The 27,520-nt window shown below is 41.0% G+C and overlaps 1 protein-coding gene across 1 annotated transcript in view; it reads left to right on the top strand.

Annotated features, from left to right (window-relative positions):
- The window catches only part of ADGRA3 (adhesion G protein-coupled receptor A3), a 57,905-nt gene extending 52,649 nt beyond the window's left edge, over positions 1-5,256 (top strand). Inside the window, exons 18-19 of the mRNA XM_074587714.1 lie at positions 3,405-3,500; positions 3,679-5,256. Of these exons, the coding sequence (XP_074443815.1) occupies positions 3,405-3,500; positions 3,679-4,921 (1,339 nt within the window). The 3' untranslated portion in view covers positions 4,922-5,256. The remainder of the gene's footprint in view (positions 1-3,404; positions 3,501-3,678) is intronic.
- Positions 5,257-27,520: the final 22,264 nt, after the last annotated feature.

Genomic DNA, 27,520 nt, shown 5'->3' with positions numbered 1-27,520 from the left:
TCTTAGAATTTTTATTTCTGAAATCACTGAAGTGGGACAAACGAATTACCTGTGAAATTCACCGTGTGTGAAATATTTTTAATAGAAAACATTTAATGTAGTTTGTTCATATAGCTTACTGAGCCTCTGGATAGTAATTAAAAAGTGCTAAGCTGAAATTCTCCACAAGGTGGCAGAAGTTGATTAACTTTGATTAGTTATAGGCAAATATTTAGAAAGCTTGATTTTAAAGTACAGAGAGTGCAGAAAATCAGAAATGCTTTTCTGAATATCATCAACTAAAATTGTCAGTACTATACACAAGTTTATAGAAATATTCAATAAGCTATAAGGTAGAAGGTTAATATTTATACCACTTAAGTGCTGTCTTTGCTTTCCTTATCTTTTATTACTTTTATTTTAAGAAAAAAGTAAATCTGTTTTATTCCCTGTAGGATATCATGCCCATCGACAAGTGTGTACCTTCCAGCAGGGTACCGAGTAGCCTTTTAAACATCTGTTGTGACTTTTTTGGTTTTCCCGCCCCCCCTCTGTCATGGAGTTCTTGCTTTGGAAAATGCTACAGTAAAATTACCAGCCTTACAGGCTCAGCTCTGCATAGACATAAATGTGTAGACACCATTTCAGATCTGGATGTCTCATCTGTGACAATGGCAGTAACTCTGGAGAAAGTAGCAGAACAGAGCAAACATGCTTCATATTTTTCAGATTTTCTCAATGTCCAGCTTCTTGCAGATGAGGCGTTTCCTCAGTCAAATGTGTGATGTTTTTGCATGGAACCAGCCATAGAAGAAACTTTGTTTGTCATTCAGTTGTCTTTTAAACTTATGTTCAAAGCAAAACTACCCATAGTGGCATGGAGCATAGTTTTGTGCAAGAGTTTCTTGCTTATTTGGAACCGGTCACCTACTGTTATCAGGCCCCCTGTTTCCTGAATTCAAGGAGCCAAAACAACCAATTCTTTGTTTGCCTCCATGCTGTTTATATTTCTCCTCCCCATACCTCTTCAGAATTACAAAGGGGTTTTGGGAACAGAAAAAAACAAACAAACCCTGATAAATGTATGTAGGTATGCATTTTTCTCCTTATTTGCCATATGTAAATTATTCTGCGCTGTGTTCTTTTGTTTTAAAGTAGTCCACCTTGCAGATGATAGGTAGACAGGAGGTTTATACTGAGCTTCAGTTCCTGGAGGTATGTTCTGAGGGTGGACTTTATACCTGTTAAGCTTCCTTCCCCTCTAGCATAGTAAGCTTCATTCTTTATTTTGGGAAGTTTGTTGCCTGTAAGACAGTTTTGCTGGTGGTGATATTAATTCTGTGTTAATGGGACTTTGTCACAGGTCATGAACAAGGTGGAAAAAGACTTTGAAAGGGATCTGGTGTTGGGCAGAAAGCTGCTATAGACAGTAGAGAAGAGATTTGCTGTGGCTCACAGTAGCCATGTTGAGAAGACAGTGCAGCACTTGGCGCTGCTTGGAATTTCTTAACTGTGACAAACTTTATGCCAAGTATATTGCATTGCCAGGCCAGGCAAGAGGGTGTAAAAATAACTGAGGTGCTCAGCTGCCAGTCACAAGAAGGAAATGGAATTTGTCATGCAGAAATGCTGTTTTATTCAGCAGACTCCAACTAAGACAAAATGAAACAGTTTCAATTTTTTTCACATAAAAGAACTGCTTCACAAAGAACCCTGCTGAAGATCTTAATAATGGGATACTTTGTGTAAAGCATGAAATAAAATAAAAATACAAATATTTGTATTTTGCAAATTTATTTAAAATAAATATAAATATTTGTATTACTATACTACAAATACTGAGTGAATGTTGTACTTAAAAACACAACATTTCACTATTTACATTTTTTCTGTTACCATCGTAACACCTCTCGTGTACCTATGTCACTAGATTTGTTTTCTTCTTTTTTAATCTAACTTAAAGTTTTAGCTTGTACAGCATTCTGCCCCAAAATCTTAATACTACTGCATCTCTTCTAGCATGCTTTGTATATGGTTTTTAAGTTACTATTCTTTTCATACCGCTCCTTGCTGCATGATAGTTTTGGTTTGTAATTTGGGCTCAGGAATTGCTGAAGAGTTAGACACAGCAACACACAGGTGCTTTTTTGTTGGGGGTGTGTTGGTTCTTGGTATGGTTCAAGGCCAGCTGTGAACATGTTCCTTCAATACAGTGAACTGGGCTATGGCTGCAAACAATCCCTACTGCTTCTCTCTCCCACCAGTAACGATTTGCCTTGTGTAGAACCAGCTTCACCAGGCTGTTCGTGTGTGAGTAGTGGTGCATCTTTGAGGCAGCAGTTTAGTAATTTCTAGTGAGAGACAAGTAGAGTAAAATCTGCCACAAAGATGTGTTTCATCTCACCAGCTCCCGATTGCTGCGTCAAGATACGGAATAAACCAATGGCAGAATTTGATCTTTGTAGGATTCAGCGACTATGTAATATATTAAGTGTACCTAGGCTTCCAAGAAAGACTTAATTTATTTTAGGCTGTTGTTATGTGTCTCAAGTGAGACAGCAGTAACTGCTGGTGAATAATCGGAAATGCAGTGGGAAGGTCCAGGACCGTCGGAATAGGTGTCTCTTGTTGACAAAACCAACTACTCATCTGTTTGTCACAGTAGTAGTTCTTACTGCATGTTCTGACCTGATTTTGGACTGGATTAACGTAAGATGCAGGACAGAGTGCCATTAATTTGAATGATTGTTGATAATTATTGATCTGCTGTCGGTAATTATTGATCTACCACTAATGAATTCAATGTGAATTCACAGAAATTGGAACGAAAAGTTAGATGCTCTAACAACATATGTCGTCATCCTTGTGAAGGCATACAGTTTTTATTAACACCACCACAGGGAAGCAGGAGGTATACACTATGAAATTATAGAGTCCATTAAAAATAAATAACTAAAACCAACACCAGTGCCACCCCCCAAACCCTTCCACACAAATAGCAGCCAGAGTTCTTATGGCTGATCTTCCAAACATAAGTGTCCACGATGTTGGGCAAGTTCATCTCTGGAGCAAGAGACCTACCACTTACTGTTTTCCTTCTAATTTTTTTTTTCTCTTCCAGCAGTTTATGCTTTTGACTGCCAGCTTTTGTTTCTTCCTTCTAACCATGTGTACCTTTCTTCAGTGCCTGTGAGGGGGGGGAGCAGCTCTGAGAGAGGTGGTTTAGAACAGGAAGGAAAAAAATTGTAGTGAGGAAATCTTAAAAATAATCGATACTGCCAAAGCCCAAACCTGATTAATTATGTTTATTTTCTTCAAGAACTTGCGTATTTCCCGAATCCTGGAAAGCGCTCGTTTCCTTCGTGGTGACTGAATAAAATCCATTGCCATTAAGCAGCCACTGAGGTACTGACTTTACTTTTTAGGTTCTACCTTATTGGCGGAGGCATCCCCATCATAGTTTGTGGAATAACAGCAGCAGCAAACATCCGAAATTATGGCAGCAGACCTAATGCTCCTTAGTAAGTACTGTATAACTGAGAGCTCTGTCATAAGATTTCCTTGGTTTCTAAGTACTCATTGCAATTAATTCTGGTTCTTCCAGAAAATGTAACATGTCAAAGTACCATTAAGAGCTGATAAAGCAGGTGACTTGTGAGAAAATGTTAATTTTGATTCTTTGGTTTGTTTCTTTTTCAGTTGCTGGATGACTTGGGAACCTAGCTTGGGAGCATTTTATGGACCAGCTAGCTTCATCATTTTCATAAACTGTATGTATTTTCTCAGCATATTCATACAACTAAAACGCCACCCTGAACGTAAATATGAACTTAAGGAACCTGTTGAGGAACAGCAGCGTCTGGCCACCAATGAACACGGGGAACTGGCTCACCAAGATTCCTTGTCGGTGTCACTAGTTTCCACATCTGCTTTGGAGAACGAGCACAGTTTTCAGGCCCAGCTGCTGGGAGTGGGCCTTACTTTGCTCTTGTATGTTGCTCTGTGGATCTTCGGAGCTCTGTCGGTTTCCCTGTATTATCCCATGGACCTGATCTTCAGCTGTTTTTTTGGGGCAACGTGTTTAAGCCTCAGTGCCTTTCTTATGGTTCACCATTGCGTTAACAGGGAAGATGTCAGGCACGCTTGGATAACGACTTGCTGCCCTGGAAGGAGTACGTATTCAGTGCAAGTAAATGTTCAGCCCTCCAGTTCCAGTGGAACCAACGGAGAGGCCCCTAAGTGCACCAACAGTAGCGCAGAATCTTCGTGCACAAATAAAAGTGCATCAAGCTTGAAAAATTCTTCTCAAGGTTGTAAACTAACTAACTTACAAGCTGCAGCAGCTCAGTGCCACCCAGCTTCTCTGCCATTGAACACGGGTCCTCAACTTGATAACAGTCTCACTGAACATTCAGTGGATAACGACATCAAAATGCATGTGGCGCCCTTAGAGGTACAGTTTCGGACAAACGGACACCCGAGTCGGCATCATAAGAACAGGAGCAAGGGACATCGTGCCAGCAGGCTTGCAGTATTGAGGGAATATGCCTATGATGTTCCCACAAGCGTGGAAGGAAGCGTGCAAAATGGCTTACCTAAAAGTCGGCAAAGCAACAGCGAAGGGCATTCAAGGAGCCGAAGAGCCTATCTGGCATATAGAGAACGTCAGTATAACCAATCCCAACAAGACAGCAGTGATGCTTGCAGTACGCTTCCAAAAAGTAGCAGAAATACTGAAAAAACATTACCTACCAACAACAAAAAAGATATTCTAAGGAAACCAATAGCGGTTGAACTTGAAAACCAACAAAAATCTTATGGCTTAAATTTAGCCATTCAGAATGGACCCCTTAAAAGCAGTGGACAGGATGGACCCTTGCTCACTGCAGACAGTACTGGTAATATCAGAACTGGGTTGTGGAAACACGAAACTACTGTGTAGCGTTATAATTCATTGCGGGACGAATCCATATGAACTGTGATTACACATTCCTTAAAGCTATTAACACTTTTAAAGACTGTTTACAGACTCTAGGTACTTTATGCAGGGAGGGAACAAAGATAATCTGCCGAGCAAAAGATGGCGTGCATTATTATCTTTGCTGTTCTTACAAAGATGAACTTTTGGTATTTTGTGAAAAAATTTTTGAAGCATCAATCTGGAGAGATGCAGAACAAAACTTTGTACGTTTTTATTTTTTACCTGTAACCCTGCAGATGTGTCCACAACACATTTCAAATTTGTATTTAAATGTATAATAAATAGTATTTTCCCCAGCAGCTCAATGTTGCAATGGTTTGTTGGCTTTTTTAAAGATTATTGCACTGAATGTCATCTTGATTTTACCACTTCGGTATCTGAAACTTATGAGTTTCAATTACTGAAGAAAATATTTGATGTCTGAACTCGACAATGCGAATACCTGGTAGGGCCTAGAATTTGTTTGAAATGAAGAAGCTACGTTTTAAAGAGACTTTTAGTATACGGGTAACTTGTTTACTCCAGAATCATTGTCTTGTACTTGCTGCATAAGCTAGTTATATTTTCAGATGGCTGTGGCTTATTTTAGTGCACTTGCTTAGTTTCCTTGCGAATGTTTTTGTATAATACTCTGGTTTGCCCTCATAATTACCTGACTGGGATGGGTTTGGTTTTTTAATTTGTTTTGATTATTTGAATTGAGAAGGTTATGAATGTTCACAGGCAACAGGTGCTAATTTGCAAAGGTTGTCAGTACGTACCTGTGAAAACTCACTCAGTTGTGATAGTGTGGAAGAATAGTAGCGCGGGTGTTTTGATAGATGGTAATGGGATAACCTGTTAAGAGTATGATCAATACGCAAAATCGGGGTCTTCAGGTTCACTGTCATTGTAGAAGCTGCCTCTCTCTTGAGAGAGAGTGTTTTGAGTTGTAAATTCACTTTTACTCACCTGTATGGGACAATTTGCAGAGTAATCTTCTCCAATACTATAGAGCATCTGTGCTTAAAAAAAAAAAAAAAAAAGAAAAAGAAAAAGTTCAGGAGCACAGCTAAATTAATGAGGCTAACAATTTTAAAACACTTGTAAATTCCTGCAGTAGAAATATCGAAAACATGCAACGTTTTGCAATAATGTAAATATTGAAAAATAAGCGTTGTCGTTAATTTAAATTTAATTGCAGATAATTACAAAAATTAGAGTTGAGGTCAAAATATTTTATGTAAAATGAAATAATATAGAATAGATTACTTGTCAATTATGAGTATAGTTTTCTATACTTAAATTGTTGACACTTCAATGTAAACAAGATACATTTTGCGTCATCCTGCTGCTGTGGCAAATTTGAGGTTGTATTTGTGGGTTAGTGCTTAGGGCTCTCTCTGTTTCCGGTACTGATACCCGGGTCGCTAAAACCATGTGTATTAAATAGCAGAAAATGGTTCTGTATGATCTGGTACTGATACCACAACTCAATTTTTAAGCGACAAATGGAATTGGATTGTATACTTGGCTACTTGGTTACCTAATTTGGACTTGTCACGGTTGAGTATTGTGGTGAGTATTGAATTAAGTGTATCTGTTTGAATACAGATACAGGACTAACATTTTCAGCACTCAAACATTATGTTAAATAATTTTTAATGTGAGGACTCATGCAGGTATGTTTAATTATTGCTTGCCAGGTTTACAACACCCTCTACTTGATAGTCTGAACTAATCTTGGATGCGTTGTACAAACTTCTCCAGTAGAACGGTTGTTAGGATTTGGATTCTATTTTTCCTTCTTGTGCATAGTTGCTATTTAAGAATTCCTAAAGCAACAGTTTGACAAGTGTACACCTCAGTTTTGATTGCTATTCTATTTTACTGGCTTCAAGAGAGGCAGCTTTTAGCTTGTAACTGACCTTACACCTACTGTATGGATAGGTGCTCAAAAAAAGGAATTTATAGGTACTAAACGAACTGTCTAAATGTATGGATAATATTTATGTTTTAAGCTCTTTGACAAGATATTTAAGCATCTTGGACAACTCAACGGCTTTGTAATTCTTGTTATTGGGTGTAGGGGGAGTTCCTCTTGGTGGCAGAAATACATTTTGGACCTAGAAGTCAAAACTTGATCCTGTTGATGCTGGAAGTCTCTCTCCTGATTCAGTGACGGGTTGAATGAAAGCTGAATTGCAGACAGTAAGTGTAAGGGCACGTGCTAAGAGAAGCCCGCATCTCTCAGCTGGATTTGTAGATTACACAACTAGCAGCAATATAATCACTGAGGTTCCTTCACACGTAGTTTGTAGCTCCAAACCCACGCTTTTTTAGATTATATTTAATCAGGAATATGTGTTGTGCTGCTTTTTTATGGTAACAAATATGTGTACTAATGCAAATAATTTAAGCCCACTTTGTGCTTTCTTTAAAATTATAGATCTAGAAAAATATAATCCATAAGTAATATGGAAAAATTTCAAAATAGTTCACAGATTATTTCTTATTATCTGAACAAGGTATGATAGTGACTTAGGATAAGATCAGTTACCTTTCAGAGTCCGCTTCCCCTTTGCTTTTAGCACTTGACACCTTTTGCACAGGTTGGGAATTGAACATCTGTTTAGTCTTTCTTGAAACTGATCTTAAAAGTGCCTTTAAAATTAATTCTATATTTAATACTACTTTATAGGTTGATTGCTTGCCTCAAGTTTTGATGAGATTAAAAAACCCTCTTTGCTGAGTACCTAATAAATTATGAATAGCCGTGGTACGTACAGGGGTTTAATGTAAAAATATTTCTTACATCACCGCAGTAATAAACATGCGTACTTCACTTACAGCTCCGTACGTAGCTACATTTGCTTTTAGTCTAACAAGTGCTTTTGTTCAGATGATGACAAATGAAGCCATTATTCTCAGATATAGTCTAGACACATACTGAAGAATACACTCATCTCCACTGTTTCTCCTGGAGAATCGTAAATGAAAGAATTTCTGTAACTGAAGTTGGAAGGCAGGTTATTAGATTGTGAAAAAGTGGAGTTATTAAGTGTAGTATCTTATAAGGAAATTGAAAACAGAAAATCTTCAAGTTTTTTCAAATATTCTTTCCTAACAGTGTAAAGCAAGCTTATTTTCAGAGTTGTAATTAAACTTTGTGTGAAAAGCCACCTAAATCACTCCAATGGAAAAAAAAAAAAAAAAAGATCTTATTTTTGGCTGTTTGTAGCTACTTTCTCATGGTTCTGCCATCACTAATCAGATATATAAGGGGGAGTAGATAATATACTGAGGTGAAAACAGACTTTTTTGAGGTAACTTTGCTTTCTACCAAAAAAAAAAAAAAGGTAAAGACTGGAAACAGCAGTAGTTAGTGGTGATCGTCACTGTGATAAAAGTCAGCGTATTTGTCCATTCACACTAGCGACAAAAGCAGACTGTGAAAAGCCAGGGTTGCAGGTTGGAGGAAGAAGGCTCTAGATAAGCGCACCCTGGTTTATGGCTAAAGCGGTTTTGGGAGTGATATCAAAGATAGGGACTGAGATGGGGAAAAAAGTTGAGAGTGTTAGTAAGAGCAAGGAATTGACTGGTGTGAGGCGTACTCATTAGAGTTTTGCAGCCAGATTGACAATTCTGGAGTTGAGAGCTAACACAGGCGTTTATAACGGAACAGACGAGGAGAGTATCTCCAGCAGCTGTGACGCCCTCGTGGTGTATGACACAAGTGACAGCGGCACAGGTAGGGTAGCAGAAAGACATCGTGTCAGTATGTTGTTAACTGTGATCTCAGGGAATGTGTTGAAAAACACGTAGAAAATAAGTCGCTTTTGATTAGACAAACTTCTTTGAAGAAAGCGTCTTTCATAACCAAAAAGGATAAGTTTTCAAAAGGAACTTTTTCATTGTTTTGATGAACATCTGCCTACAAAACTCCCACACGCAAACAATCATTGCTTGGATGTATGATTAAGACATGAAGGTGCAAGTATTTTCCTCTTTACTGAATGAGGAGCTCCCTGTTTACTCATAAGTAATGTGTTATCAGAACACCTTAGATGCTAGTTATTTTAGATTTCTGTAGGTTAAGAAATACTTCAGGTGTTGGGGGGTAAGAAACAATTACTACTTGTGCTTTCATTTTTACTTTATTCCATTTTGTCCAGTTGTGTGTTAACACGGTGCTGCTCGCTGAAGCTGTTTCTCTTGTATGTTGTATTGCTGCTTTTCCACATCCCTGAGCAAACCAGAGGATCAGTTTTGTTTGGGGCTTTTTGGTTGGGTTTTTTGTGTCACTGTTTATATAGATCTTGGCAATTAATAGCATAGGCATCTCTGAGAAATAATGTTGTCCTTACAGTTCAAGACTGACAGATAAAACGTGAAGAAAGCTTCTAATTTAAACAAACGCCCTGATAATTTTTAATCCCAGCTTTCAAAAACAGGGGGACCTGTTGTGTTGTGGGAGTTTGGTTTTAGTGTAAATTATGTTTATATACCTTCTCTGGTTCCAAGATTGTTTGAATATGGACGTCTGGGGAGATGGAGGAGGAAATGAAGTGGTGGCATCTATGAGTACAGATGTAAAAATCTGTTTTATATGGAAGACTTAACATTTGAAAACTATTAGGTTAGCAAGATCCTAAGTATGATAAACTCTCTTCTTGTAATACTAGCCCCCCAGCACCACCTCGCATCTGAAACTCGCCTCCAGGCAAGATGGCAGTCCTTGGGTACGGAGGTGAGGAAAGCGGCTGCGCTCCTGGTGTTTGTGAACCTGGCCGCTTCTTAAAGCCCGTGTGGAAGTGCTGCTGCTGACCAGGCTTCTCTGCTGACTGCAGCTGTGGCTCCCCAGTGTCCCAGACCAGACCTCGAGGCAAGCGGAGGATGGGTCTACGCAGTCAAAAGGCAGCAGCCAAAAGGTCAGTGCAGAGATGCGTCTTGCTGGCTTTCTCAGAGCGTGCTCCACAGCCAGTTGAGCGCATCTCTAACATGACTTTGGTTTAAAAAAAAAAAAAAAAAAAAAGCAACCTTCAATGGCTGCAGCACTCTGCAACGGGGATGGAAGTCCTTGAAAATTAATCAAAAATAAATCCCCAAATATACAATTTGAGTATACAAATGAAGCTCTTATCTGAACGTGGCATTTTCTCTGAAGTCAGCATTTACTCAGTATGATAGTGCTGCTTCAGGCTCTGCAGTGAAAGAAATGGGGCAAGAGTTAAGATACTAGTGAGATAAAATTGAGGGGGAATTTAGTTTCTATTAGATGAAGAGTCTTGAAATTTTGCCCTTGATACTTAAGTGCTGAATATAGTAAAAGTTTCATACGCCTCTTCCAGTGGTACATCACTGAAAAGCCTCAAATCTGGTAGTTAACTTGCATGAGTGGAAGAGAATACTAACTGTTAAAATAACATAAATAGATTATTTTTTTAGTGTCTAGAGATTGTTTCATACTTCTCATAAAATGAGTAAAGACATGGAAGACAAAAAACACTTCTACAGAAGAAAAAACAATCATAGGTGTAAATGTCAGTTTTCACTTGGAGGAGGAGGAGTTGAGCGCACTTGCAGAGCCGAAAGGGCCTGCTGCGTAGAATCACTGTGTAATTCCTGATACAATTGACCTTTTTCATAGAACACATACCTGACATTTTCACTTCATCCACTTCAAGTTCTATTTGCTGACTATGATTATTCTGATTCTCTCAACATCAAATGTCTGCCCAGCTACAAATTAATACCGTGTTAGATTGTCTGCTGCAGCCTCCGGCACCCTTCTACATCGTTAAGGTGTAGAACAGCTTCCTGAACTGTTTGCAGCGATTTTCCTTTAAATCCCAAATGAGTAGGTTCTTATCAGACAGAGCCTAAATCTGAGCGGCAGAAAGATGCAGTACGCAGAGACTTAATTTCATCCATTAGCTGATGATGTTTGTATTGGATGCAACTGGTGATATGGAAACTTGTAGGAAGGATGTGTTTCCTCCCGGGGGAGGAGGCATCCCTGGTACCATCCAGAGCTGCTAAGCAAGATATTTAAAATTAGAATAAATACTTGGGTGTAGTTTGCATTTAATCATTAACAGGCTTATCACTAAAGGTGCTGGACGTGCAACTTCTACAGGCTCTTGCAGGAGCTGTAATATATGAACCTGTCGATTCTGTTGACACAGAACAGTTAACCAGGTCAGATCCCAGTTTAATCTTCAGCTTTGATGGGCTGTTATCATACTATTGTTACAAATGTTCAAGTAAAACTGTGCTTGAGTTCAATCACGGCTTGATAATTACAAGGCAGATAGTGTTTGCAGGGGAGAAGAGTTTGATGTGAAACAGAAAAGGATAGTTGAAAGGCCATCTTTATTAAATATGGCTGTAGATGCAAGAATACATATTCTTGGGCCATTACAGTCTCAAGATTTGATAAACAGAAATGGGTGTGATCACCAGTAGATTGTTCCTTCCACCTGTGGATGATGAACAACCCAGCAGATTGCCCTAAAATGCTGCCACACTGGAGTGGCGTACGCAGTTGGCCAGTACCTCTCAAATGAAAGACTATCTGGATGTGGGAGCTGTCACCGGTATATCACAGAATCATAGAACGGTTCGGGTTGGAAGGGACCTTAAAGATCATGTAGTTCCAACCCCCCTGCCCCGGGCAGGGACACCTCCCATTAGACCAGGCTGCTCAAAGCCCCATCCAGCCTGGCCTTGAACCACTTCCAGGGATGGGCCATCCACAGCTTCCCTGGGCAACCTGTTCCAGTGTCCCACCACCCTCACAGTGAGGAATTTCTTCCTAATATCTAATCTAAATCTCCGCTCTTTCAGTTTAAAACTGTTACCCTTGTTCTATCGCTCCACTCCTTGATAGAGTCCCTCCCCAGCTTTCCTGTAGGCCCCTTTTAGGTACTGGAAGGCTCCATACATCCCCGATAATGACTTGCATTCTCCTGTCCTGTGTAGTAAGGCCATCTGGTTATCCCATAGCTGAAGTTTTTTCTGAACCTTGTGGACAGTGCAAATTAGCTTTAAAAATATCTAGTATAGAGTTAGAACAGTTTTATGTTATGGGTTTCAGAGAAATGCATCTTTCCATCTAAAATGAAGGCAGGCGCACAAGGATAACTGCATGTGGAGTGAATCGTGTCAGCTGTTCCCTCCAGTACGTGCCTCAGTCGCTTTCTGTTGGCTGCTGAAGGTGACAGGAGACGTGAACCCTGTTACCTGCATCTTTTTGACAAAGGTTGTTTATACTTTATGAGGTTTTTTTCTCATCTTTCTTTTATGTAAGTTCCTTTCATCAAATGTTTCAACACAGCTACCTGGTGAGTTTCATTCATTAAAGTTACCAGCTCAACCAGTGTGATCTCCCCTTCCCTGTTACGTTTCCTGCCTTACATTTAGTGTTCCTGGATTCAAGAACAGGAAAGAAAGGCAGCTTATGTCTTGATCAGGAGTTTTGTAATGAACTCCTAAGTAACCTCATGTATAAAGGAAAGCTCGAGGAACCTGAAGAGAATTTCCTAATCCTCTCCAATATTTCTGGTAAAGGAGATGGGAAGAGTTTTAATCCAATGCTTGCCAAAAAAAAAGCCCAAAACCCACCAAAAAAAAAAAAAAAAAAAAAAAAAAAAAAAAAAAAAAAAACCAACCCCATGCTGGAAAATCACCAAAACCCCTTCCTAGGCAAGGAAACGGAACAGATTTCCAAAAGGAACGAGAGCAAAATTTTAATACAGGTTAATAGGTAAAGATGTGTTTGTTCTGGCAAGGATGAAGCTGCTCCTTGCACTGAGGTGCCCTTTGAGTGCCCGGTGTATAGACATGGTGATAATGCTGGAGTTTAATTGCTGGGATCGGATGGTACTAATTCAGCCCCTGCTGGACTATTTTCGAAGCTTTTGTCTGAAAACAGGCAGGCAGACCCGGGAGCGTCACGAAACAATTCCTTGGAGTGAGGTTACGTGCTAGAAATACCACTGCAATTAATGGCCAAAGCTATCCGAGGGGTGATCCGTGTTCCTAAAATGTCTCGTTTTGAACAGTGTAATGACCACAGTCCTAGGACTGGGGTAGAGTTATTTCCTCCCCGCTGTCAGACAGCATGTACTCGAATTGAACAGGCACCTCGTTGGGGTGGGTTCCCCCCCCCCCGAAGTTAACAGGTAACAGCTGTTAACTCAGCAAGTTGGTAGCTCAGTTTGTCCAACACATATGTCAAGTATCTTTCCTTGCCTAACAGGGTCCATCTAAGTTTCTTGTTTCCCAAAATACGTTCCCCCCCAGAGATGTGTACTGCAATGAGCTAAACCCCCAAAAGCCCACCCTATGTCCCCTGCACACCCTTCCCCTCCCCCCCCAGGAATACTGCCTTCTGCTGCAGGGCGGCTTTATTGAACCGGGAAGCATTTTTTTTCTTGAAGTTTTATCCAACACTGTTGAAATTGAAGCAGAGATGATAAATCTCTGGAAGGTCACAGGACTTCTGTGAGACAATAACTGTTCGCCTATGGAAAGAAAGTGGGCCCTGTGGTAGCACAACATCATCACTGGTCTGGATCAGAAAGTCAGAAGTTTGCCTGGAGGTGTTTCTAAGAGCCGCTGTATTAGTCCTGTTAATTTCCTTAGGGTTTCTGCTTTTCAACAAGTATCACCTTAGCCTTGTCTTCTCAAGAGAATACTAAATCATTCTTAATGCACAGGAGAATGCTTAAGAAAATAAAAAGCCCAGCCCTTTTATTTCTGAAAGTACACGGCAGAGATTCTAAATTTATGCCTGCTTGCCAGTGTAACTTTAAAAAGGCTGTTTAATATAGCTCTATTTTAAAAGCGACACATGCAAACCTCCTTAAGGAAATTAGTTTTTCTTTTCAAACTACGCCTGCTGAAAAAATCCAGGTTACTGCTAGGGTTTATTTTTACATTAAGACAAGCTTTTCAATTACCGAATAGGTGTCCAGAGCCCCAAAGCTATAGCGAATGCCTATTAATGCCCACACCTTGTCCCTCGTGCTCTGCCATTTCCATTGCGTGTTCCGTACAGAGGAAATCAAAGCCGGGTGCTGTCAGGCAGGCGTTTGGAGGGGAGCTGCCGCTGCCCTCTGCTTTGGGATAATGAGGCCCCAACTCCTTGTTTCCGTGGCTGTAGAATCTCAGTGAATCGATGCTCTAGCCGTGATCAAATCCAGCCTTGGCAGTCAGAGCTACCTGCCAACTGTAAGTTATCGCTCACCTAGAATACCGTACCATGTAAAAATTCAGCAGGAAGAAAATGCACGTTCCTTTCCAAAACCTAATGTGCACAACTGCCCGCCCCATACAACAGCCGCAAGCAACAAGCTTGGCTTTAACTCTGGAAAAGCTGGCCCTGGGAGAGCCCTCGCTATAGCACATCACCTGGCAGCCCTCAGCTCACAGCGGAATTAAAGACAGACTTTGGAATTATTTGACCTGTGGGCAATAAGCACAGGGGAAAAGAAACAGTGTATATTGGATATCAACCGAACTACTTACAGAAAGAGGAAATCCGATAATAATAACAAAATTGTTTATCCATTTTTAATACTATGAGCATACGATGCAGAGTACTGTACTCTGTTTCAACTCTCCTGTTTTCATCTAAAAGTGCAAGCTTCAGTGGCTACATGCAAAGAAAGAGAACTCCCCACACCCCCGCAAGGAAGAAGGTGGCAACACTTACTTTTCCCACAAATTTCTGTGGGCTTTGAGTGACAACAGCTGGTTTCTGACCTGGGAGAGCAACTACGAGTACAGGAAGCCGGGGGAGCCGATAGTGTAGATATATTGCTTTTGAGGAGCAAAGAACTGAACCAAGACTACTGGGAAAATGTTTCATTCTTGATGTGAAGCCTTTGTTTTAAGGACGGTTGCTATTAAATAAAACCAACTAACAGCCTTTCATCATGCAAATATTCCTTTCACTTCAAGGACAAATTTAAAGCCGGTGTGTTTCAAGTTACAAGTTCTGCGAGGTTTCCTTTGTTTAGACTTAAGCAAAGCGGACTTTTTTCGGCAGCATTACAACCCAATCTATCTGGCAGTGGGGAGACGAAAATTCCCTAGAACCATGCCCCACTTATGAGTGCAAAAGCAAGCAGGACGCAAAGGAACATAAAAGGGTAGATGAAATGAGAATGAAAATGTCCATGGAAGAAGAAAACGTGAAAGCAAAAGGCGGTTCATGGAAAGATTTTTACATCTAGGCCAGGCTCATTGAGCTACAGCCCTGAGGGGTGGTCGGTGCCAACAGGCCTGGACTCCACTGCCTGCTCCCGCTTCTGCATCCCAACGCAGGCTGCGACCGCAGAAATAACTTCAAGGGCCTGAAAGGAGCCCAGGAAGATTTGAGAAGGAAGAAGAGTTGAGAAAAAACGTTAAAACAAAGGTATAAATGTATTGTAACGCTGCTAGTGACGTGCCGCTTGTACCAGTGTTGGGCAAAATAAAGGAATGGGAATTCATCACAAACATATGGAAGAGGCATAATAATAATAAATGATGTGAAGTAACAATGTGAGTAGTAGCTGAATGGTAAGAAGACGGTGCAAGCCCGTCACAATGGACGGTTTCAGTCACAGAGAGAGTGTTGCCGTGGATTTCAATAGGGAGCAGACTTTCACAGTTTTGTGTGGTCACATTAAAATGGAAAAAGTTCCCAAATGAGAGCACGCTCAAGATCATCTCCAGAAATGAAAGCCGACTTCAGTGATAGTGGTGGCAGAGAAAACAAAGAGCACAGTGCAGCTGTGATAAGAAACAGAAAATGCAGGAAACTGGTAGGTAATACTGCATTCATAAACAAATATTTTTATTATTTCCACTTTTTCTAATGTGTATTATAAGCATGTAATTGTTTTTTGGTCCTTATATTGTTATTAGCTCTTCAAAATCCTCCACTTCCAACCCTGAATGCTTATTCTGAACCTGAGCCCGTAGAAGAAAAAGGCTTCAAATAAACCAGTTTTCCCCCTGCCCAAAACCCCAAGGTTTTTGCTTTTGTGTTCTTATAGAAATCCTGTTAGAAAAACAATGCACGTGTATTCGTAAAGCAATAATTGCATTACTTTGTAGATTATCTATTAAACTACTGTGATGCTTTCATTGATCTCCTATGAAGTGAGAGAACAATAAACTCCAAATACTTAAAAGGTCTAGTTATGAAACCCGCAGACACAGAAAGCGACCTTGCTTGCCCAGCCCTGGCCAATGCAATCATTGCACTAAGGAAACTCATTGATGGTAAGTGATGTCTGGCTCTTGCGTGTACATCTTATGTGTTAAGAATTGAGCCAGAGAATTAAATACATTAGAGTGATTCACAGTCCATAAAAACCAGCATTCCCTAAACATGTACAAAAACACTGAAGTTACAACTGTGGGGAAACAGGTATCAGGTGGCCTGGGTTTTAAAGCTTAAGTTTGGTTCCAGTGTTCATACCAGCAAAATGCAAAATTACCCCTCACGTGCAGGGATGAAACAAGGAAAGCCAAGGCCACCTTGGAATTAAACCTGGCTAGGGATGTCAAGCTCAACAGGAAGGGCTTCTACAAGTATATTGGAAGCAAAAGGAAGACCAGAGAAGTTGTGGGCCCACTGTTGAATGAGACAGGAGCCATGGTGACGGAGGATGTGGAGAAGGCCTTCTTTGCTTCGGTCTTTACTGCTCGGCCCAGCCCTCAGGAGTCCCAGGCATTGGGGGAAGTAACGGGGAAAGAAGACGACTTCCCTTGGGTTGAGGAGGATCAAGTGAGGGATCAATTAGATATTCACCCATATTAGATGCACCCAAGAGTGCTGAGGGAGCTTGTGGAAGTCATTGCTGGGCCGCTCTCCATCATTTTTGAAAGGTCCTGGAGAACAGGCAAGGTGCCTGAGGAGTGGAGGAAAGCCAACGTCACTCCAGTCTTCAAAAAAGGCAAGAAAGAGGAGCTGGGGAACTACAGGCCGGTCAGCCTCACCTCCATCCCTGGAAAGATGATGGAACAGCTCGTTCTGGGTGTCATCTCAAGGCACTATCAGAAGTACTCAACATGGATTCACCAAGGGGAAATCATGTCTGACTAATCTGATAGCCTTCTATGATGGCATGACTGGATGGATAGATGAGGGGAGGGCAGTAGATGTGGTCTACCTTGACTTCAGCAAGGCGTTCGACACGGTCTCCCATGGCATCCTCATAGGGAAGCTTAGGAAGAGTGGGCTTGATGAATGGACAGTAAGGTGGACAGATAACTGGTTGAAAGACAGAGCTCAGAGGGTAGTGATTAGGGGCACAGAGTCTAGTTGGATGTCAGTGACGAGTGGTGCTCCCCAGGGGTCAGTACTGGGTCCAGTCCTCTTCAATATATTCATCAATGACCTGGATGAGGGGATAGAGTGCACCCTCAGCAAGTTTGTCGATGACACAAAGCTGGGGGGGGTGGCTGACACACCGGAAGGCTGTGCCGCCATACGGAGAGACCTGGACAGGCTGGAGAGTTGGGCAGAGAGGAACCTTATGAAATTCAACAAGGGCAAGTGTAGGGTGCTGCACCCGGGGAGGAATAACCCCGTGCACCAGTACAGGCTGGGGGCTGAGCTGCTGGAGAGCAGCTCTGTGGAAAGAGGCCTGGGAGTCCTGGTGGACAACAGGATGACCATGAGTCAGCAATGTGCCCTTGTGGCCAAGAAGGCCAATGGCATCCTGGGCTGCATCAAGAAGAGTGTGGCCAGCAGGTCGAGGGAGGTCATCCTCCTCCTCCTCCTCTACTCTGCCCTGGTGAGGCTGCACCTGGAGTAGTGTGCCCAGTTCTGGGCTCCCCAGTTCAAGGAGGACAGGGAACTGCTGGAGAGGGTGCAGCAAAGGGCTACCAAGATGATTAGGGGACTGGAATACCTCTCTTATGAAGAAAGGCTGAGGGACTTGGGTCTCTTCAGTCTGGAAAGAAGACGGCTGAGGGGGGACCTTATCAACACTTACAAATACTTAAAGGGTGGGTGTCAGGAGGATGGGGCCAGGCTCTTTTCAGTGGTGCCTGGGGACAGGACAAGAGGTAATGGGCACAAACTTGAGCACAGGAAGTTCCACCTAAACATGAGGAGGAGCTTCTTTACTCTGAGGGTGGCAGAGCACTGGAACAGGCTGCCCAGAGAGGTGGTGGAGTCTCCATCTCTGGAGATGTTCAAAACCCACTTGGATGAGTTCCTGTGCAGCCTGCTCTCGGTGACCCTGCTCTGGCAGGGGGGTTGGACTAGATGATCTCCAGAGGTCCCTTCCAACCCTATGATGCTATGATTCTTGTATTATCAGATAGTAACAAAATCGGAGCTTTCACTCAAAATCAGTGTGCATAACTTGGAGTTTTGGTATACTGCTATTCTACCTTTCACAGAAGTTTAATCAAAGAACAGCAGGCTCAAATGTCCACTCAGCAAAGCCTTTGGACTCTTATGGCTAAATATGTTTGTGGAGTGCAGTAGAAGCTAATGCACAAAGTGATCCTTCTGAAGAGTCTATGTGCCAGTTTATTGTAAGCTGTAAATTGCTTTTGGAGATGAAAGACATACTTTTATGTTATTAACTGTAACATAATGACACTTACCGATTCTGAAATCGTTTCAAAGCTGGGACGGGAATACGCTCATCTCAGTGCAACCTAGCGCTCCTGAAGGAGCACGGTACTGAAATATTCACCTTTCAAACTCAGAAGATAGAGATGTGGACACAACAACAAGAGAACCCTTGCCATAATATCCGTGCCATGACAAATTTGGTCCTCTGGATTTTTCATGGTCATTTTTACGTAAGTGTAGCATTCATTAAGACTCTGTCTTAAGACTCTGTCTCAAGAAACACCAGGAAATCAAAACTTTCCATAGACAATACCAGGAAACCAGTGGATTTTAACGTACATGCATTTATCTTGCATGAGCTAGAGGAGACAATTTTGAATTCTGTTTAATAATCTCCTAGGTCTTGAGTTGTCCTGCCAATTTTCATGGGATTGTTTGTTGAGGAAGGTATTAGTTTGTCCTGGTTTGAGGTAGAACAGAACCCGCTTTCTGTTCAGTAATTTTACTTCTTGGCTAAGCCTCTTTGAACTCTGAAACTAACAGCATATTGTGCAGAAAACCGTGCAGAAAACCAAGTAATGCCATCTCTAAACCTGTGCACTCATACAATTACTGTGGGGTTTTTTTACCACATAAACTTCTTTCATTATCAAGGTAGATGAAGTGTATTATCAACTGCTACTAAGTTGCCTAAAGCATGAAAACAGGAGTTTCAAGCATTCATTGCATGAATAACATCAAACAGCAATTTTACAACGTTAGCTTATGGATGCAAAAGTTACATCTGTGTTCACCGTACCCATCTGAGGGGGAGTCCTGACAAACTGGTAGATGTGATGGACTCCAGTGGTTCCCCAGGTCCGACGGTAGCGGTGAAAGCTTGTTCAGCTGTGCTTAAAAGCCGCTGAAACTTGAGACAGGAAATAAGCAAGGAAACACAGAGCTAGGAGCAAAAAATAAACTGGTCACCTTTATCAAGGAAATGTTTGCTGGTTTTGTTGTTTGCTAAACAGGGGCTTTATTTAGGCTAAGAATAAAGAACAAACGTTTGGGTCCGGTCTAACAAAAGCCTGTGTGTTTGTCGATGTCGCAACTGAACCCAAATTCTCTGGGCAATTCTGCTCATTCTAGATTTTTTGCTAATTTCTTAGGATTTGTTGCAAATCAAAACAGGCATTGCATGTGTGTGGGTGTGTGTGTATAAAATAGATTGGCTTCACCCTCTTCCAAATATCCCCTGGTAGTTAATTAAGGAATGTACAATTTCCGATGGATATTTTCAGAAGATCCCAGGTGAACTAATAAATGACTTCCACAGAGATCTTTGCCTCTGCCTCAAAATGCACACTGTAAAATCCCATCTCGCATTCTTGTGTTTCGAATTTTTTGAAGAAGTCATCGTGGCTTTATTTGCTGCTGCTGCTTTTTTCTTTTTTTTTTATAAAATATAATTTACTACGTTGGCAAATGCCCACTTTTTCCCCAGAAGGTGGCTCTGAAGGCTATATTGCAAGGTGCACATTTTTCTATACCGCAGTGTGAAATCCTTTCATGTGTGATATATTGCAGGCAGCCGAGCCAGAGGAATTTGCAGCCAATATGCAAATACTTCCTCGGGTGCAGTTCTTTATTTTGCCCCGGTAGCCTTAATGCAAAAACCACAGTCAGTGAATCTTCGCCTAACTCGTGGGTAACCTTTGTGGCAAGGGGAGCTCTGCTTGCCCCAGAATCGCTCACTTAGCTTGTCTTCCTCCCACGGCAACATGGTTTAAAGAGGAGTTCTTTCTCCCAAGTCACTGCTAATCCTTAAAAATACTGTAAAGCCTCAGATTAATCTTGATGAGAGAAGGGATAAGTTCCATCCAAAATTAGATTCTTTGTTAAATTAAAATCTTTTTATACCTCTCATCCGTAAACAATTAACAAAATGCAAATCCTATTACTTGCCTAAGCAAAAGTGGCAATAAGAAGGAGAGAAACTTAATTTACCTTGGCAAAACTGAATTTTCTCTCACCTCCAGCCCGTGCCCAAGAAGACAAAAATATGATCTCACACCGTGATTGATTGTCTCAAATTGAATTGCTCCAAGAAAAGAGCTGGCACTGAGCAAGATGAACCACAATACTAGGTCACAGAATACATGAATTAAAGTAAAACAGCAATGGTTAACTCACTATTTCCAAAACTTTGCTTCAAATTTGTTGGTTTCTTAATGGATCTGGGGTTTTCATTTTAATTTCCTGTTCACTTGAATTTTCCTAGGAACAACAATGGCAATTCTAGGATTTATTGCCATTATAAAAGTTGTTTTGATAGAAACTCCGTGATGGATTCGTGTGATGGATTCATTCATTAAAACTGCTGCACCTTTACTTTGTGTTGTGGCAGTCAGGGTTGCATCCCAAATGTGTAAAGTAGCATGAAATTCCTTGAATGTGAATTTGTACCTCATTGCACTGCAATAATAATAATAAAAGAATTAATGAGCATTTTGCAACTAGGCTAATGATTAGACTATTCTCCAAGCAAACGGATATCTTGCTCCTTCTGTTGGAGGGAGGAGCTCTTAGAACTCATCATAGACAAGTTTGCTGACAACTTACATCTCTAAACCCCTTTTTGTTGTCTGCGAGGCATGTGGCAATGGGCTATTAGTTCCATGAGAAGGTTTAGCAGACTGACACAGCACCAGATATACCTTCAGAGATTTTCTGTATTGTCCGTTGCTACGGGCACGTTATGGTGGTGCCTCTCCTCAGGTAGCTACTGCTCAATTCAGTGTAATATTGTCCCATGCTGAGAACCAAAGCATGGGAAGGTCTTGCCTTGGCCTCCATTTAAATAAACTATATTGGAATAAAGAGAGACCCTTAGACGGCATTTTCCAATTAAAGGTACATTCACTTCATAATGGATTGTGAAAGAGCTGGACAGAAATTACTGTCATGGAATGAGAGCCCTCAGAATACCTCAGCATCAGCCAGCTCCCTGATAGAACAGTTTTCTTAAAAAATAGAGAATCTACTCTCTGCCTCCAAACCTTACTCTTAAAGTTATGGACATCATCACGCAAACTTCTAGTTTGTTTCAAAACAGAATGAGTATCTGTTTAACAAGTCTTCGTGAACCAACTTTCATTGTTGACAGAGACTAAGTGGATTTAAATCTGAGTTACTCTGTGCCAGTCCATATCAAGGTCTCCTTTATGCAGTTATAACGCTGCAGGCTTTGGTTTATGAAGTGGTCATTAGACCCTAGTGACTGAAGCCTTCTCATCAGGTTGAGACTAGGGCCTGCTTGCTGGAACACACTGGCTACTGCTGTGCTCTACAGAAATTCAGCAATACTTTTGGACAGTTAATATCACCACCTCAGAAAAACCATGTTTTCTCTCCCCAAGATCGGTGTGATTAGCAGCAGGAGGATATTCCGTCTTTTTCTCTGCCATCGCCAATGCTCTCACCTTGCTCCCCATCTGTCCTCAGCAGGAGGCAGACCTGGTTCAGTTCACTGGTGGTCTGTGCAGGAAGATCCTCACCAAATCTGGCACTTTTTGCATGAGTTTCTTGTCTGATTCCACAAGGATCTTTGTCCTGCTGGCTTCTGTTGCACATTACTTGGTACTCTGTACTAGATGTCAACTTGTAATGACCCTGTAGCACCCTGGAAGCAGCACCAAAACAGAGAACTGAATATTTTCCTCACTGATAATTTAATTTTCCTGTCCTTCAGCTTTACTTTTGGAAGCACAGTTATTATAACTTCTTTGTTTCCAAGGTCCGTTAAAGAAAATAATTGCATTACAGGCCATTTTAGTTTTTCCTTGTTTCAAAACTTGGGAGGAAGAGAGTCAGATTCATTTCAAATCCAGTCACTGGAACGTTAACCAAAAGTGTCCTTAGAAAGGAGTGTGAATTGCATACTAATTAATATACCAAGATAGAGTTTGGTATGTGGTTTGTATTCCTGGAAGACATTTTCATGACCCCTTCAAAACAGTGCAAGGCTGATGATGAATCACTTGACGAACTTCACAGAACTAACACTTAATGGTATTTTAAGTAGAATATTTTGGGGGTGATCTCATACTTAAACATGATTTTAAGCACTTTGCTATAAAAATCTTGGCTTTGTCTTGTAAAGCCAGCTGGATATGTAATCTCTCCATTTAATTACTGAAACATGAACAAGTCCAGAAAATAAATGGAAAGGTTTGGAATTGCACTGTTGTCATAAAACTGGACAGGGTAATAAAAATGGCAATACTGAACAGTTTTATAGACTTTTTTCAATGATGCAAAATGAAAACATACTTTTATGATAACAGCGAACTGTAAGCGATAAGATATGAAAGAGAAAAGTAGATCATAAGTTCCCAGTAAATATTTAAAATGGGTTCTGTCAACCAGAATTTGACTAGGAAGCCATCTGCTTCAAGTAGTAGCATTTTAAAGAAGCAGACACAGGGAGTTACTCTTATGGGGCACATCCAAGTCAGAAAAATGGGATACAGTTGTCAGACTTCCGAGGTAGTTCCAGCCAGAATGGTACACCCCCCCAATATGTGCTGGGCAGTACTGTTCAGAGACGCTACCGGGGGACACCAGGACACAGCAGGGCTACAGCAGCGTGATGCTGGGCTTGAGTCGGCAAGTCCTGCCTCTGAGCAAGACCAAGTAGTGCCGACACAACACTGTTTTGCTGCTATTACCAGTGTCCTCCCCTGCAGCAACATCACATTCAATGCCTCATCCTTTTACTTCAATGACCTGAGTTAGCCAGGCACTTTTCAGAACTCCCTCTCTTTAAAGAGTGAGTTGATGACTTCTGAAACCAGCTGTTTCTAGATCATTTTCTGTGCTATCTCAAATTCACTTCAAAATGTTCCACGTATTTTGTTCCACGTATTCCACACTTCAAAGTGTTCCATTGCAAAGGATCAGCCGTAGCATGTTCAGAGATGTTTCCAGGTCACAGCAGGCACAAAAGGTGTGTTTGCAACCAGTGGAACCACCAAACCTCAGCTGTGGATAGGGCAAAATGCCACTGTCTTTCTCCCTTTCCTGCTAAAGGTGCCTGACAAGCCCAGAGAAGAGCCATAATGCACTTAACTAAGCATGATGCTCGCAATAAGCAGGTAGCATCAGGGAAAGCACTCTCTTCTGGAGGTGTGGAAGTAGTTTGAGGGAGAATCTAGTAATTTGTGGATATCCTGTAAGCCTTCATATCAGGGAAATTGCGTGCAAGCTTCCAAAGCGATTTTTCACTTGAGAGGGGGTAAAAAAAGTCTATCTTCATCCTTTCTGCCTGTTAAACTCCCCTTATAATTTTCTGTGTCATAAACCTCCCTTCTTTTTAGAAAAGCAGAAGGAAAAAAGATCCATTTGGGGCACATTAGTTTCAGATAGGTGTCTACCGTCACCTATTTCAGTTTGTATGAAACATTCTTGACTTACCCTGGTAATTTCAGATTTTCACACACAAGTGCTTGCTAGACAAGTTCATCTTCTACTCAGGCGAGTTTGTATTCAAAACACCCACGCATTTTTACCAGACAATAATTCCCTAAGGTTGCACTAATTATCTCCTTTTTGCAGTCTGCACCGTTATATGAGCCAACTGAGCAATTCTTCCTTTTGCATCACACTTACATAGACAAGTAGGAGGTCAGTGCATTAAATTTAATGACACTAATTGTTGCTTGCTTGTTTTTCCACACACATTAACATGAGCAGATAAACAAATGATCACAAATGTAACTTTCATACCTCGGTATGTATAAATAACCGGCTGTATGGATTAGAACGAAGATGTTTCCCAGGATGATCAAAAAAAGGAATTACTGCCACCAATGTACAACTGCAGGGGGTGAGACAGAGGAAAGGGCCAAAACACGTTGATACTGGCTTTGGTGAGTTTGGGGGTCTATTTTTATTCATCTTACACAAAAGAGAGAGGCAAAGTAAACTGTGCTGTTATTTATGGTAGGCATTGGGGGGCAGAAAAAATGAATTCATAGGACTCAAATCCATAAGAGTTAAAAAAAATCTTTGGTTTTATTTTGTTGTGGCTTATAAATATAGTTAAGTTATATTCCATTATATCAATTTTACTTACCTTTCTCAATTGCTTTCTAGGTATAGCAACACTCTTAAGTAACTTTAAAAATGGCAGGTTTAAGTTCTTGAATCAGCAAGGTAGATGATCCATAGACTATTGCCCATGAGAAAAATTTGATGAAAAACTGCAAAACACTCAGAAAAAAAATGAGCAGATGCACAAAGACTTTGAAACCTCCCACATGGATGTAGCGGTTGATGCCAGGGTTTTTCAGTAAGCCTTTTAGTAATTCAGTAACAATTTTAGAAATGCACACTGAAACCCTTTGAGGCAATAGTGCTGCAGTTGAGGAGAAGCTGATTTGTGGTGCTCAAGCAATTGCAGACCACACTTAGAAGCCTACTCAGAGCAAACAGCACGTATTATCAAGGGAGAGAACAGAGCTGTGCAAGATACTCACAGCAAAACAGAATCTGAGCCTGAGATTCTGATTGTTATATATTTGAAGACTTCAGCCTAGGATCGTTGAAAACGTTTGTGAACTTTTCAGATAAGCCTGACCTCAATTCAGAATGAAATTGGGTTGATAGGTAAGCCAGACCTAAAACAAAGCAAAGGAAACAAAGGTATCTTCAGGCTGGTTTCCTTGGGCAATGTGTCTTATACAATTGCATTGTCTGTTTCTCCTTTCCAAAAACTTGGTGACGCTCTTGGCCGTTTCAGCTCTACTTAAAGAGGGGTAAATATCTCAGGAGATGGTAAGTTTTTGCGTTGTGTGAGTATAGACAAAATCAGCCAACTTAATGCAGACACCGAGGACAGACTATCATAGAATCATAGAATTGTCAGGGTTGAAGGGACCTTAAAGATCATCTAGTTCCAACCCCCCTGCCACGGGCAGGGACATCTCCCACTAGATCAGATTGCTCAGAGCCCCATCCAACTCTGCCCGAACCAGGAAATATCCCAACAAACCGAAAACCTGCTCAGAAACTTCCATTTTCCAATTGGTCTGATACATATCCAATGGGAAACAAAGGCTCTGAAGTGTGGTTAAGCTTTGCTGCTGAGAGAACCGTTTGGTTTTCAAGGTTACAGCAAAACCTCTGTAGTATCATACACTTGTTTTTTATGAACTGGCAAACATGCGTTGAGATTAGCAGGTTGATTAGCGGGGGTGGTATTGTTGAAGGTATTGTAAAGACATCAAGTCTCATCAGCTGAGTGAAAAAATTCTGTTCCAAGCAAAGTTAAACAAAAAAACAAGCCACCACCTCCCTCATACACCCTTAAAAAACTCCCACAGTTTACCAACTGTGCCAGGAAATGTTTTTGCAAAATCCAGTGAGGCCTGAACCGCCCACCTTTGTCTAATTTAAATGTGTACGAAATCACAGGGAAGAAGAAAAGTTGACCACAGCGAATGCATTGGCAAGAAATGGAGAGAGGGAGAAAGGAGTCACAAATTTGCCACTTTGGGCATGGGAGCAGATGTTCCACTGGGCTGGCAGATGTGAAACTGCAGAGCTGGAGAGAGCAGTTACAGCACCGAGCGAGTGTTCTCGCTCCTCCACTGAGCCTCTAGAACAGATCACAAGCCTTCTCCTGGTTAATCATTCTCTGCAATGATTTCAATTGCATTTCCACAGATATAGTGAACTAAAATATTCTGTTTCCCTATTCAGTGCATTTGTTTTCCTCCGTCTTTTCCTAATCTCCATTTCAGTATGCGGAGTTCTCCAAGTTTAAACTTCCAGGATGCACTTCTAGACAAAAAAAATGTTTCAGTATTGAAATCTACTTCTCACTATTTGGGCTCTAGATAGACAGGCTTCTAAGTCAAATTCTGTTGTGCAACTCACTTCAACGCTTCTCCTTAAGTCAGTTTTGTTGAATTCAGACACTTGTCATGATGATGAACCACTGAGTAATGGTTAAATCTGCAGTCTGCAGCTGTTAATTTCAGAAAAAATGCTGAAAAAGATCTGGAATGAGTGCTTGTTCTGTTCATTACTTTCACAAGACTCCTACGCAATAAATTCTTGATATGTGTGAAGAAGTCATCTTTAACATATGTCACTCAGTAGCCTTTAAGAACTGCCTCGTAATCAGTAACCGTGGAGAGATTGAAAGCTAATGCCATCTATTTTAGCACAGTAACTGTCTAACAGCCTGACTTATGATGGGATTAACCGAAACGGCCATGTCCAGAGGAATCAGAGAGGACCAGACCAGCCTCAGGAGCCGCAATTATAATTGAGGAACAGTGACAGAGCACCTATTCATCTCACCACACGTAAAGCCTGCAGGAGGTATGAAGATATCCTTCCACTGCCAAATCCTGCACTGTAGCCAGTACAGAGAATGGCCAATGGAAATCAATTTCAAAAAAAGCAAATAAACCTGAAGCTGATACCAAGGAAATGCAGAGAGAAGCAGCAGGCACTTTCAAGCTGCACTGGGAGAAAGTTGGTGACACTCAGTCACCACCGCCTGAGGCAACACTTGGGGCTCTTGACTTTCAAGTGTTCTAAATTTTGAAGTCAACCTGCTTGTAATATTTTGAGCAAGGATAATTTAGTCTTTGAGAATCTTGTTTATTACTCAGATGAAATTGTAGGGATTATTTAAATCAAGTAAAATTCAATAGGTTTGTGGGAACAGAGGGGAATAAGAAGGGAAAGGGGAATGTCATGAACCATGAACCTAGAAACTTTGGTAAATTTGAATGACTATACTACTATATTGTCCTTTATATAAAAATATCATTTGTTTTCACATTTACAGAGATTTAGAGGGCCAGAAGAGCAACACAGGCTGCATAAAATTGGACTTAGTGCTGTGGAACACAAAAGGCAGGATTTAAGTCACTAATGGATTAGCTAGACAGGAATATTTTTCTGCTCAGAAAAAAAGATTTAGATTT

The sequence above is a fragment of the Larus michahellis genome, chromosome 5 (genome assembly GCF_964199755.1).
Source record: "Larus michahellis chromosome 5, bLarMic1.1, whole genome shotgun sequence".
In the NCBI taxonomy this organism is placed as follows: Eukaryota; Metazoa; Chordata; class Aves; order Charadriiformes; family Laridae; genus Larus; species Larus michahellis.
The sequence above is the reverse complement of the archived record's forward strand: the minus strand, read 5'-3'. Positions and strand labels throughout refer to the sequence as shown.